Source organism: Trachypithecus francoisi, unplaced genomic scaffold (genome assembly GCF_009764315.1).
Source record: "Trachypithecus francoisi isolate TF-2019V2 unplaced genomic scaffold, Tfra_2.0 Lachesis_group3, whole genome shotgun sequence".
Classification (NCBI taxonomy): Eukaryota; Metazoa; Chordata; class Mammalia; order Primates; family Cercopithecidae; genus Trachypithecus; species Trachypithecus francoisi.
In genome coordinates, this window is record NW_022681468.1 from 119217551 (window position 1) to 119230354 (window position 12804).

At 53.5% G+C, this 12804-nt stretch overlaps 1 protein-coding gene across 18 annotated transcripts in view; it reads left to right on the top strand.

Annotated features, from left to right (window-relative positions):
• The window catches only part of TLE3 (TLE family member 3, transcriptional corepressor), a 50825-nt gene extending 40736 nt beyond the window's left edge, over window positions 1-10089 (top strand). For 9 of the 18 annotated variants that reach the window (XM_033189557.1, XM_033189559.1, XM_033189563.1 and 6 more), the window contains 8 exons: window positions 310-509; window positions 1610-1686; window positions 2681-2930; window positions 3293-3540; window positions 4565-4712; window positions 5419-5569; window positions 6474-6550; window positions 7720-10089. In XM_033189557.1, coding sequence (XP_033045448.1) covers window positions 310-509; window positions 1610-1686; window positions 2681-2930; window positions 3293-3540; window positions 4565-4712; window positions 5419-5569; window positions 6474-6550; window positions 7720-7827 — 1259 coding nt within the window. In that variant the 3' untranslated portion in view covers window positions 7828-10089. Of the gene's footprint in view, window positions 1-309; window positions 510-1609; window positions 1687-2680; window positions 2931-3292; window positions 3545-4564; window positions 4713-5418; window positions 5570-6473; window positions 6551-7719 lie in introns of those variants that run through there. The other 9 variants (XM_033189560.1, XM_033189566.1, XM_033189565.1 and 6 more) reach the window with 2 other exon arrangements.
• Window positions 10090-12804: the final 2715 nt, after the last annotated feature.

A 12804-nucleotide genomic window follows, 5' to 3' on the forward strand; every position in this document is an offset into this window, starting at 1 on the left:
AGGAAAACAGCATCAGACAGGTCAGGGCTCCCAAGCTCTGTTCCCACCCCTGTCATTAGTACAATGAGGCTCTATGCAAGCCCATTTGGACCTCCATATCCTGCTCTGTAAAAACAGGTGGGTGCATCTGCCAAGCTCTAAGTTTCTTTGGCTCTGAAGGCAGGGATCCCAGTTGGGTGGGTTCAGTCTGAGAGGACTGCCTGGAGCAGGCAGCTTAAGAATGCAGGGAGGGTTGTTGCTGGGTGAGGTGGCCGTGGCCATGTCCCAATCACCCTTAGGCCCACCTCCCTGATGCTCACCCCCTCGCAGCCTCGGCTCTGCGCACGCCCATCTCCATCACCAGCTCCTATGCAGCGCCCTTCGCCATGATGAGCCACCACGAGATGAACGGCTCCCTCACCAGTCCTGGCGCCTACGCCAGCCTGCACAACATCCCACCCCAGATGAGTGCCGCCGCCGCTGCTGCAGCCGCTGCTTACGGCCGATCGCCAATGGTGAGCTTTGGAGCTGTACGTAGACCTTTTGGCTCCTTTCTTGGGGACTGGGCGCGGTGTGGGGAGCTGGTGGGGGTTGGAGGGGTGCTCTCCACATGCCAAAGGGGGCCTGGGGGCCCCTCAGGGTCTCGAGGCCAGGCAGCTGACCCTGTAGGGAGAACCTATATCGGAAACAATTGAGACTTAGCTGGAAGGGCACACACTTTGGGGCCAGCAGACCTGGGTTCCATCCCCCACTGGCCTATGAACTGCCCTGTGACCTCACGCAAGGCAGCCTCCCTTTCAGTCTGCAAAACGGGGCTGACATCTGCCTTTCCCAGCTCTGGGGGGTGGGAATCCCAGGGCGAGTCAGGTGATGTTCATGGAGTAGGGGTCTCATAGATGGGACTGGTTGTTACAAGACTTTCTATTGTGGTGAATGAATAATAAGAGTTAGGGGCCTGGCACGGTGGCTCAGTAATCCTAGTACTTTGGGAGGCCAAGGCGGGTGGATCACCTGAGGTCAGGAGATCCAGACTAGCCTGGCCAGCCAACATGATGAAAGTCTGTCTCTACTAAAAATACAAAAATTAGCTGGGTGTGGTGGCAGGCGCTATTCGGGAGGTAGAGGCAGAAGAATCCCTTGAACCCGGGAGGTGGAGGTTGCAGTGAGCCAAGATTGCGCCACTGTATTCCAGCTTGGGCTACAGAGCAAGACTGCATCTCAAAAAATAAAAAGAAAAAGAAGAGTAGTTAGGGTTGGCGGAGAGAGGGGCCCTTTTTTAGGACACAGTTTTCCTTTTTACCTCCTGGACCTTGGGTGGCCTCCTCTCCACTGGCAGGCCCACTAGGACCACAGGAGAGGAAAGAAGTAGGGCAGGGCCAGCTCTGCCTTGCAGAACAGGGAGGATGCTGGTTCAGAGTGGGGTCTACACACTGTCACCCGCTCTCTGCCACGGGCCTTCCTGGGCCTGTGTCTCCTCTGAATCAATGGGCTCTGCTCTGCTCAGCTTGTCTCTTGGGTTATAAAGTGGCAGAGCCATGCAGGTAGGACCCCGGGGTAGGTGGTGGAGGAGGCAGGGGTGGGGGTGTGTGGCAACACGGCTGATGGAGGGCTGTCTTGCCTTGCTTTACAGGTTGGTTTTGACCCTCACCCCCCCATGCGGGCCACAGGCCTCCCCTCAAGCCTGGCCTCCATTCCTGGAGGAAAACCGTAAGCTTTGGCTATACTTACTGCATGCTTTGTAGGGTGGGCAGGAGAGAGCACTCTACCCACCCCCCCGCAACAACACACGTCATCCCCAGAGTTTGCCCTGGTGCATGTCCCTTTGGAAAGGTATCTGTCCCTCTGGAGGCACTGAGGCCTGGTTGCAACCCCAGAAAACTGTAGTCAAGCCATGCTTCTCAGCACCCACAGAAGCTCCCTCCAACAGAGGAGCCATGGGGTTAGCTAAGTACATGGCCACTGGGCTGGGAGAGAAGGAACACTCCTCACCGAGTCACCTGGAGCTGTGGTGGGCCTTGCCAACTCCTTTGGGCTCTACCTGCTGGGAAGGCCCCAGTGCCACTGGTAGCAGGCCCTTCCCTGTCAGCAGTGCTTTCCTCCCCTGGAGGGCACACTCTCCCTGGCCCTTCACTTCCTCAGGTTGCTAGGAAACTGAAAGATTGAGCCTACAGATAATGCGGAGACACTGCCTGACACAGTCCTCTAATTGTCCACGAGAATCTAGATGCTGATTGAGAGGGCGCCCACCAGAGCCTGAAACAGCAGGCAGGCCAGGCTGGCTCCCACCGACTCTGACACGGACTTTCCCATTTGCTATTGGAGGGGCAAGCAGATCCCTTCCCTAATACCGCCGGCTCCTAAAGCAAGAGGTGGCATTTCAGCCATGCCCTTTCCAGGGTTGGCATGTTGGGGGAATGTATGGATCGTGGGAAAGGGCATTCCAGGACATCTGTGGGTTTCTGGTCTGATTTGGAGCAAGGATATATAACCGGCTATAAAAATCAAAGCTGGTCTGTTAAGCACTCTCCACCCTGGTGGAGCCCTCCCAGTACATGGGGTTACTGGATTCGAAAGGTTTCAGAGCAGAGGGGCTTGGAGGCAGGGCAGCCAGTCGGGGGCGGTGCAGGTGACCTGGGCCAGGCCTGTGGGAACTCTGAGGGGCCGGGGTGGATGGCAGCAGTGACGGTTCTCACCTTTTCAGAGCGTACTCATTCCATGTGAGCGCTGATGGGCAGATGCAGCCCGTGCCCTTCCCCCACGACGCCCTGGCAGGCCCCGGCATCCCGAGGCACGCCCGGCAGATTAACACGCTCAGCCACGGGGAGGTGGTGTGTGCCGTGACCATCAGCAACCCCACGAGGCACGTCTACACAGGTGGCAAGGGCTGCGTGAAGATCTGGGACATCAGCCAGCCAGGCAGCAAGAGCCCCATCTCCCAGCTGGACTGCCTGGTGAGAATCCCAGGGCCGCTGCGCCTCCTCCAGCTGGTGTAGGAGGATGGGGCAGCCTGGGCCACAGGGGAGAGCCCCAGGGCCCGGCTCAGCATCATATGGGCTGAGCAACTTTAGGCAAGCTGACTAACCTCTCTGAGCCCCAGTTGTGCCTTCTGTGTGTGGGGCTGATACTGACCTCCTGGTATTCATGAAAGATCAAAGGCTTGTGAATTTGAGGAATGGGGACAGCCAGGCAGCTGCTGGGTGTAGGGGAGGCTGTAAGCAGGGCTGGTGAGGGTGCTCCGTATTGCTGGACAGGACTCTCCTGGTGCCCACGAGGGGAAGTAGGCAGCACTCAGCCCTGCCCCTTCTCCCTCCAGAACAGGGACAATTACATCCGCTCCTGCAAGCTGCTTCCTGACGGGCGCACGCTCATCGTGGGCGGCGAGGCCAGCACGCTCACCATCTGGGACCTGGCCTCGCCCACGCCCCGCATCAAGGCCGAGCTGACGTCCTCGGCTCCCGCCTGTTATGCCCTGGCCATCAGCCCTGATGCCAAAGTCTGCTTCTCCTGCTGCAGCGACGGGAACATAGCTGTCTGGGACCTGCACAACCAGACCCTGGTCAGGTGAGCCGGCAGGAGGGAGCATTAATGCCTCGTCCTGGGGAAGTTTTTACCCATCCTGCCTGGTCTTGTTTGCTGTGACCTTGGTCTTGTCTGAGGTGCTGTGGGGTGGGCATAATCATTGGGATGAGGGATGCACAGGTGAAAAGACAGCTCCGCCTGCCTTATGCGAGGGACAGAGGAGGGAGGGCCATTGGGCCCAGGAGTTTGGAGAGGGCTCTGGGAAGAAAGTGGAGCTAGAGCTTGTCTGGGAAAGTGGAGGTCAGATTAGTGGAGCAAGCAGAGAGGCTGGGAGCAGAGGCCGAGAGACCAGACTGGGGAGACCTGACTGGGAAGCCACATCGTGTGGTGGCTAGACAAGCCTCAGGCAAAACTGCTGGGTTTGAATCCTGCCTTCACTATGACCTAGTGCAAGTAGCTGAACCCCTGCGGCTCAGTTTCTTCCTGTGTAAAACAGTGACAATGGAGCATCTGCCTCTGACTGTGCTACAGTGCAAAGGCAGACGGGGTGCCTGGCCCAACTGACTCTTTTATACATAGGCTGTGTGTGTTATTCAGCGTGTTCATGGATGGCCTCAGCCCCATAGTTCATGCAGGGTGAACGGATAGATTAAGATGGTAAACTGAGGGCGCATGGAGTGCGGGCTAAGGAGCTGTGTCCTAAAGGCAGTGAGGCCCTGCATTCTCTTTATCAGTCATCTCACACGTAGCTTCCCCAGGGCCTTCCTGAGCCTGCAGCTCCACCTTCTCCAGAGGCCCACCCTGGAGGGATTCAGTCTCGGAGGCCTGGTGTGAGATCCCCTTTTCACCCTCCATTTCCCAGGGGAGATGTCCCGGGGCAAACCCTTCTGTGGAACTGGAAAAGAGGCCAGGGCTAGCTTTGCTGCAAGCTCGCTAAGGGACCATGTACATAGTGCACTCTTCTGGGCCTCAGTTTCCTCTTCTACTCAGACTGCCCCTGGGATGGCTGCCACCTGGCAGTCTGTGGTTCCCGGGGCTCACCCTCTTCCCTGCTTGGCTTTCATAGGCAGTTCCAGGGCCACACGGACGGGGCCAGCTGCATAGACATCTCCCACGATGGCACCAAACTGTGGACAGGGGGCCTGGACAACACGGTGCGCTCCTGGGACCTGCGGGAGGGCCGGCAGCTACAGCAGCATGACTTCACTTCCCAGGTGTGCGGCCCAAGACTCCTCCCTTCCCAAAGAGCAGTGTGTTCCCTCCCTCCAGGGCCCCAGTGGCTGGGTCAGGGACAAAGGGATCCTCACAGAGTAGCCATTGCCAAGAGACTGGGGACCAACCTGAGCTATCTGGGAAGGCTTCTGGGAGGAAGCAGCAATGAAACAGACAGAGATGACCTTGGGGTTGGACACTTTTGGCCCAACTGTAGGAATTCGATTTCTTTCTCCGCTGCTATTGAGCACTTTGTCCTCGGTGTCCTCATTCACAAGATGGAAATGATAGTGGCACCCTCCTAGGTCTGATGTGGGCACCGGAAATGATCCCTCTAAAAACCGTAGCCATAAACCTGACTCACAGAAAGCATTCAGTAGATGCCAGGGATGATTATTTCTTATTTGCATTCCCCACTTTAATATTTTAATCTTAAATGTTTAATATTTTAGTAGGCTTTTTTTTTAACTCAGTTTTTTCTTAAGGGAAGACGAAAGTCACAGAGACAGAGTAACTTTGAATGCAAAATGTGTGTGCTTTCTCACCTATAAAATGGGGATGGAAAATGACCTCCCATACTCCTGGGTTATTGAGTGGGTAGGGAGGGACCCTGAGCCTCAGAGGACCTGAGCAGCACCTTTGGGAGCCGCCCTCCTCTTGAGGCAAAGAATGCTGAGCTCAGTCTGTCTCCCCTCCCACTGCCTGCAGATCTTCTCGCTGGGCTACTGCCCCACTGGGGAGTGGCTGGCTGTGGGCATGGAGAGCAGCAACGTGGAGGTGCTGCACCACACCAAGCCTGACAAGTACCAGCTGCACCTGCACGAGAGCTGCGTGCTCTCCCTCAAGTTCGCCTACTGCGGTGAGCCTGGGATGGGCCCAGGCCTGATGGAGTGGGGTGGGGAGCCCAGGGCAGCCTGAGCCAACAGGACAGAAGAGGGGCCCAAAGCTTATAGAATGAACCAGGCCCTGGAACCAGGCCTCCTGACCCCTGGGCTGGTGCCCCTTCAGCACCCTTTAGTAATCTTGTTCGCCATCCTTGTTTCTCGGATGCAGATGTCACCATGAGTTATTGAACTCTCAGGACACTAGGCCAGAGCCAGTTCTTGCAGGCTTGGGGCAAAGGAACAGGACAGTAGCAGTGCAGGCAGTTCCTCTTGGTGGTTGCAACCACTGGCTTTGACATCTGATAGCCTTGGATGGGAATGTCTGCTCCTCCACTGACAAGCTGTGCAGTCTTGGACATCTCACCCTCTCTGAACTCTAGTGGATTTTCCTCTCTGGTCGGGAATAGCATGGTGTTCATGGCTTTCAGGGAGCAACAGAGCTTTAACACATGTAGAGCCCTGGCCGAGTGCCTGCTTGGAGGAAGAGCGCCCACTGACTGCTGTCTTCAGCCAGGTCTCCAGACTCCCAGGGCTTGGATATGTTCAGTATTTCCCGCTGCCTTCTAGTAGTAGAATTTAGAAAGGCCAGTCAATCTTAGTGGCTTTAACAAGAGTCTTTCGGGGCAGTGTTATCACTGCAATTAACTTCAAATCCTACCTTTTCCCATCCTAGCCCTGCCCAGCCCTCCCCCTGGATTTCAAAGAAAGGCCTTCTCCAGGTATCCACGAGTCGTTTGCAAAATGCCTCTCGAAATTGAAGAGTCATACTAGTTAGCAGTTCTCACTGCTTTTCTGTGGCAGCCGGTCATGTCTGGGGCTGGTCTTGCTTTAGAGGGCAGTGAGCTACAACCTGATTATGCCTTTGCATCCCACCTGCAGGCAAGTGGTTCGTGAGCACTGGGAAAGATAACCTTCTCAACGCCTGGAGGACGCCTTATGGAGCCAGCATATTCCAGGTACTGCCCACCATCTGAGTCCTCCTCTGGGTTCCACCCAGAGTTGAAACTTGGCGGTGGTGATGGGAGTGAGGATAGCAGGAGGAAGAACAGGAGGAGCCTGGAGCCAGGATCAGACCTGCCCTGGTCCCCTCCCCACCCCTACCTGATGGGGAAGCAAGATGGGTTCTCCCAAGGACCTGGGGACTCCAGCAAGACATACAATCTGCTACTAATGGCTTCTGACCCCCGAGGGCAAGGGCTTTTAAGCAGGGGCCTTGTCGGATTTGGAGAGCGAGGAGTAGCATAAATGTTTTTGCTCTGGGCTGGATGCTGAGCACCTGCAGGAGGTGCGCTGGGCAGCTTCCCTCCTCGAGTGAGTGAGTGTTTCCACCTCCATTCAGCACCAGCAGGGACATGGACAGGAAAGAGAGGAGGAAAGGAAGAGGCTTTTTATAATCTACCAGGATCTGGGGTCTGCCATACTGCACTTTGATGGGCACACACATGTATGGACACACACACGTGCACTCTTTCCCACACACGATCAAACTCACACTCATTTACTCATGCACACTCGGTCTCCCACACACACTTTCTTCCTCTCTCTTTCTCTCTCTTGCACGCACGCGCGCGCGCGCACACACACACTTGTGTTCTCTCTCACTCCCTCAGCCAACATGCCACTGTCTGGACCCAGACTGAAATGACTGGTGTCCAGCATGTCAAACCTCATTGTTAGGGTCTCTAGTTACAGCACATGCTTCAAACATCAGGTGCCAATCCTTTTCCTAACTCATCAGGCTGTGGGCCTGAGCTGCTGACGCCAGCTCCTAGCTCGGAAATGCTTCTTCCTATTTGTAAACTCAAAGAAGCTCGTGCTAAAGCGTCCTGTTGTGATCATTATGACTTACTGTAAAGATCACGTGGGAGACTGTTGCTGAGCTTTTCCTTGTGGAAAAGCAGGTGGGAGGGGAGCTCTACCTGAAAATGCTTCATGGGTGGTTTAAAGCCTCCCCACCTCCTCTTCACTGCACTGTGCTCCAGGTTGGAGCATCAGAGAGGGGCAGAGGAGGGCGATTGTTTCCAAGAGAACTGAGATGGTGTTGAGCACTGGAAAATGAATTCCTGTCTTTTTTCTCCCCGCACCCCACGCCTTCCTGCTGCTTCTCCTCGTCTTCCTCCTCCAGTCTAAAGAATCCTCGTCTGTCTTGAGTTGTGACATTTCGGCGGATGACAAATACATTGTAACAGGCTCTGGTGACAAGAAGGCCACAGTTTATGAGGTCATCTACTAAACAAGAACTCCAGCAGGGCTGTCAAACTCTGGGAGAAACCGACTCGGCTCTGACAGGGAGACCCCCAGGCGAGGGGCCCCGAGGATGGTGGAGGATGGGCCGCAGGCAGCCGAGCGTTCGGGGCTGCGCTCCGGCCGGCTGAGAGGGCGTGTGCCCCATCACGGTCTGGACTTCTGGGCCTAGACTGATGTGTCTCACAGACTCAGATGGATTCTGCTCCTCCTCCTCCCCCTGAACAATGCTGGCAGTTGCTACAAATAGATTTATTGGAGGCTTATGGCTCCGGTTCCCCACAGACCCGCTCATGAGTCTCTTTGTTCTTCCCCTTTCTTTTGCCCTGTGCCCCACCTTGGGTCGGGGATGCTGGAGTGGACCACATTGTTGTGCTGGGGGAGGGGGTCTCTTTTTGCCGATTGTGCAGTGCACAAGATTTGTGAAAAATGTAAATAACAGACTCTTATTGCGGACTGACCAGTGGGAGAGGCCCCTTCCCACCGGAAACTCTGACCGTGTGTTTCGCCTGCTGTATTTGTAATCCACTCGTGGTGGTGGCTTTTTTTTTTTTTTTTTTAATAAACAGATGTTCTCACCTGGAAAGAGGAGACAGGGAGAGGAACCAATTGAAGAATGAGGAGAAAAGTCTTAGATTGTGGAAAAGGCAACCAGGTTGGCCACAAGGTGCCTGCTGGAATGCCTGTGCCTCCACACGGGTCTGGGCATCTGGACTGAGCACGAGCCGGCCAGACTGAGGGATGGAAGGCACTGAGATGGGGGCCCGTTCGGGCAGACGCCTGCAGAAACAGAGCTTCCTGTGGTCTCTTGCACCCTGCCTGCCTCTTGCCCTCTCTGTGTCTCTCTTTCTTGGTCTTTCCCTCTCTCCTCCTCAGCCTGGTCTTTCTCTTTGGTGCACACTTAGTTATTGTTATGAGCAATGGAAGTTCAAAGGAACTCCCTCTCCAGCTCTTCTGAATCTTGGGACACAGCCTAAAAAGGACAAAAAGTTAGAAGACAGCATAGCAACTCAGCTCAGGGAGCTACCAGAGAAAAATAGCAACTGATGTGGGTGCTTTTTTTTTTTTTTAATTTGAATAAAAAGAATTAGAAGTGATGTCCTTTTATAAAATGCCTTCTCCCCCTTTCTGCCTACAGCCTCTTCCTCTCCCCTTAGAGGGTGGAAAGTGTATAAACCTACAGGGTTGTGAGTCTGAAAGGAGGATCTCCCTCACCCCCACCCTGGGCAGAGCAGTGGGGGTTGGGGGGTGGGAGAGGGGGACGCAGATCCTGGCACACTGTGGATATTTCTTGCAGATTGCAGTCTCTCGTGGCCCAAACAGGTTAGGTAGACTATCGCCTCTGGCAGGTGCCACCTTTCGGTGCCATGTTCTGAGGTGTTAGGATTTGGGGTTTTTTTTGTTTCTTTTCCTTTTGGTCTTTTTTTCTTACTCTTCTTTTAAAGAAAAGCTAAAGGCCGCTGTGAGTCCTGGTGGCGGGCTCTCCATGGATGTAGCATATCGAAGATAATTTTTATACCGCATTTTTATGGATTATTTTGTAACGCGTGATTCCGTCTGCTGAGGAGGAGGGAGGGGCTCCAGGGAACGCCACCCACCTTCAGTGAGGTTGCTCCCCAGCGGAGCGCACCAGGCATGGGATGTGGAGGCTGGTGCCACACCCTGTGCCTCTCCAAGGCTGGGCGCGTGGGGCATCCAGAATCTCTCTGGGTCTCAGATGTCTATCTGCCACCTCTTGCTAAGGCTCTAGCCAGAAGGGAGGGTGAGGGTAGAAGAAAGTTATTCCTGAAGAAAAAAAGAATGAAAAGTCATTGTACTGAACTGTTTTTATATTTTTAAAAGTTACTATTTAAAGGTTGGTTTGATTGTTGCGTCTTAATTGCCTCTCCCCCCAGTTTGTCAGTCCCCCCCGCAGGAAAACAGCCAGGCCAGTGTCGCTCTCACATTCTGGAGCCTGGGCCATTTCCCGTCCATGCGAGCTCTTCTTATCTCACAGCATTCCCACGCGCTGCTCCCCCCGCCCCCCAGACACCCAACAGCGCAGCGGGGGTTTCACAATCCCACACTGCGTCACCTCCCATCCAAGCGTCAGGGAGGGTGTGGGGTAGGAGCTAAGGCTTCCTCTGGACAGATGGGCAGGGCAGAGTTCACTGAGGGGAAGGAAGACCACAGGTTAACACCAAAGTATTGTACAGCTGTCAATGCAAAACTTTTTTGGAAAAAAATTAAATGTAATGAACTTGAAGCGAAACTACAAAGTGTCTGTGAGCATCTGGACCCTGGAAACCTGCACCATTTTATTTTAAACTTAACATGTTTAGGTGGGACAAGGAGATCTTCGATCTCTAGGTCACAAAGGCGTGTTTTTGGATGATTCAGAAGGAAGCATTTGCAGAAGGGGCAGACTCAGAAATGCAGGTCATTGTCCCCAGGGAGGGAGTTGGGGGCTGGGAGGGAAGAGGAGAATGCTGGTGCCCATTCCCAGGGGCGGTACCCAGGCGCTTGGATTTCATGCACCCATTAGCAAAAGCGCTTGGGGCACTGGAGATTAACATGATTTCCAACTCCTTATTTTGTCAAAGTCATTCTCAGTCAGCACAATTGCCTGCTGTCATTTCATACAAGAAAGGGAATCTAACGTTAAAAAAAAAAGGAATGACAATCTCAGCATAAAGCCCAGTCTTTATGACTAGAAAGGACAGCTGGCCTCTCTCCACACAGAGGGGTCATTTAGCTGGGGAGGGAGGTCCTCTCAGGCTTATGGAGGAGACAATGCCAGCAGGTAGAAGGGACCGGACTGAGGCTGCAGTGGGTCACAGCTCTGCCTCAACTGGGGGGTGTGAGGAAAACAGTGCACCTCGGACCATACCTTTCTCGTGTATCCATCTCTGGGCAATGCAAGAGGGCTGGGGGGCTGGGAGCAGGCTCTGGCCAGAATAAGACTACCAAGATCAGGGTGGAATTGGGGCTTGCAGGCCCTGGTTTGGGAGAAGAGGAAAGTGTCCCTCCGGGAATACTCGCCCTCCAGGCTTGTCCTACTAGAAAGCAAGACCAGTGTTACTCTTTGAGGAGAGACTGAACCTCTGCAAGGCTGTTCACTGAGATTTCCTGGGCACAGTCAAGGATGGAGAGATGACCAAGATTCAGTCCCTGCCATAGAAGCTCACAGCTGAAGATGGGGGAGACGATACAGCCCCTTCCTTCATTTGACCTGTGTTCCCACTGCTGCTGTCCTTAATGCCAGCACACTGTGCCTCCCCTGCACTGAACCTCTCACTGCACATGCTTCCTCCTGGTGCCTCTCCCCACCCACCACCCCTCCATCGCTTTCCACCCAACCCTGGCTGGCAGCACAAACCACATCTGGGAGCTAGTTAGAAATCTAGAATGAGCTCCCTCAGTCCTACCGAAGCAGAATCTGCATTTTAACACGCTGCCGCGATTCCTGTGCACATCAGTATTTGGGAAGCATTCCAGTCTAAGAGAAGGGGCCCACTCCATGGTAAAGCTATTCCCATCCTTAATCCCCCCACGTTACCCCCTTTTTACTTAACAGGGTGACAGGAGGACTTGATGCCATTTTTCTAGCCTTTCTTTGTCACCCTCTAAGGGTTCCTTTCCTCTTACGCAGAAATCCAGGCTTGTAGCAACCATAACATTGACAACATGGTCCCTGCACCTATTTGCTTGTCTCTTCCCACCTAGACTAGCTTCCCTGGAGGGCAGTGCACAGGACCTCATCAGCCCACGGCAGTGCTAGTGAATGATGAGCTTTCACCAGTTTTTGAGATTATCCTAATTCACAGTGTCTGGCGTGATACCCAGGGCATCGGATGCTCAGTAACCGGAGCCCAGAGAAGTGAAATGATGTCTGGAGTGTTTTCAATTCTATTGTGCTGTTTTTGCTCAAAGCAAGATACGTTTTTTTAAAAAATGGAGGACCATAGTTGTCAGAGGCCAGGTTTAATGGTTTTAGTTCCCATCAAATTATAAACAAATGGGCTGGGCGCGGTGGCTTGTTCCTGTAATCCCAGCACTTTGGGAGGCTGAGGCGGGCAGATCACCTGAGGTCGGGTTTGAGACCAGCCTGGCCAACATGGTGAAACCCCATCTCTACTAAAAATATGAAAATTAGCTGGGCCTGGTGGCAGGCGCCTGTAATCCCAGCTACTCAGGAGGCTGATGGAGGAGAATTGCTTGAACTCGGGAGACAGAGGTTGCAGTGAGCCCAGATCATGCCATTGTACTCCAGTCTAGGTGACAGAGCGCGACCGTCTCAAAAAAAAAAAAATGTTTGGGTCATCTCTGGCAAGATCTGAAAAAGCCACCCTTTCTAGCTTCCCTCTGAGTCACAGCACTGTTCCCTGCCCCCAGGTGGCCCCAACCCCAGCGTGGGCAGTAATTATGTAACTTGTAGGGTCTCTGAGAAGGTATGGAGACACAGAGATCTGGATGCTGGAGTGAGAAGAGTCCTTAGCAAACCTGCTGAATGTTAGGTACTGGCCGTCAAATAGCCCATGATGATACAAGTGTAATTTTTTCCCCGATAACTTATTCATTGTTTACAAATGAGCATCGTTTTTAATATAAAGCAAACAAATCTGAATTTTTTAAAAAAATGTATGATTAATGGAGCGTTTTTAAACATTATACCACAATTGGACCTTTTATATTTGAAGAGACATCTATACTAAGCCCAATTTTATAGATGGGGCAATTAAGTCCCAGAGAGGGCAAGTGACTTACCGTGAGCAAGTGACTTACCATGACTCACAGAGTCCAAGCCAACATGATGATGAAACACATCCCCCTCCCCTAAACCCTTAGCACACTCAGTTGGAGGACGGAAAGCTAGGAGGGAGCTGCCCAGCTTATAGGACTCGATGTTGCTTGGAGGATAAATATCCAGGGAATGAGTCTTCCTGCTGCTCTACCAACAGGACTGGTAAGGAAATGACTCACGGAA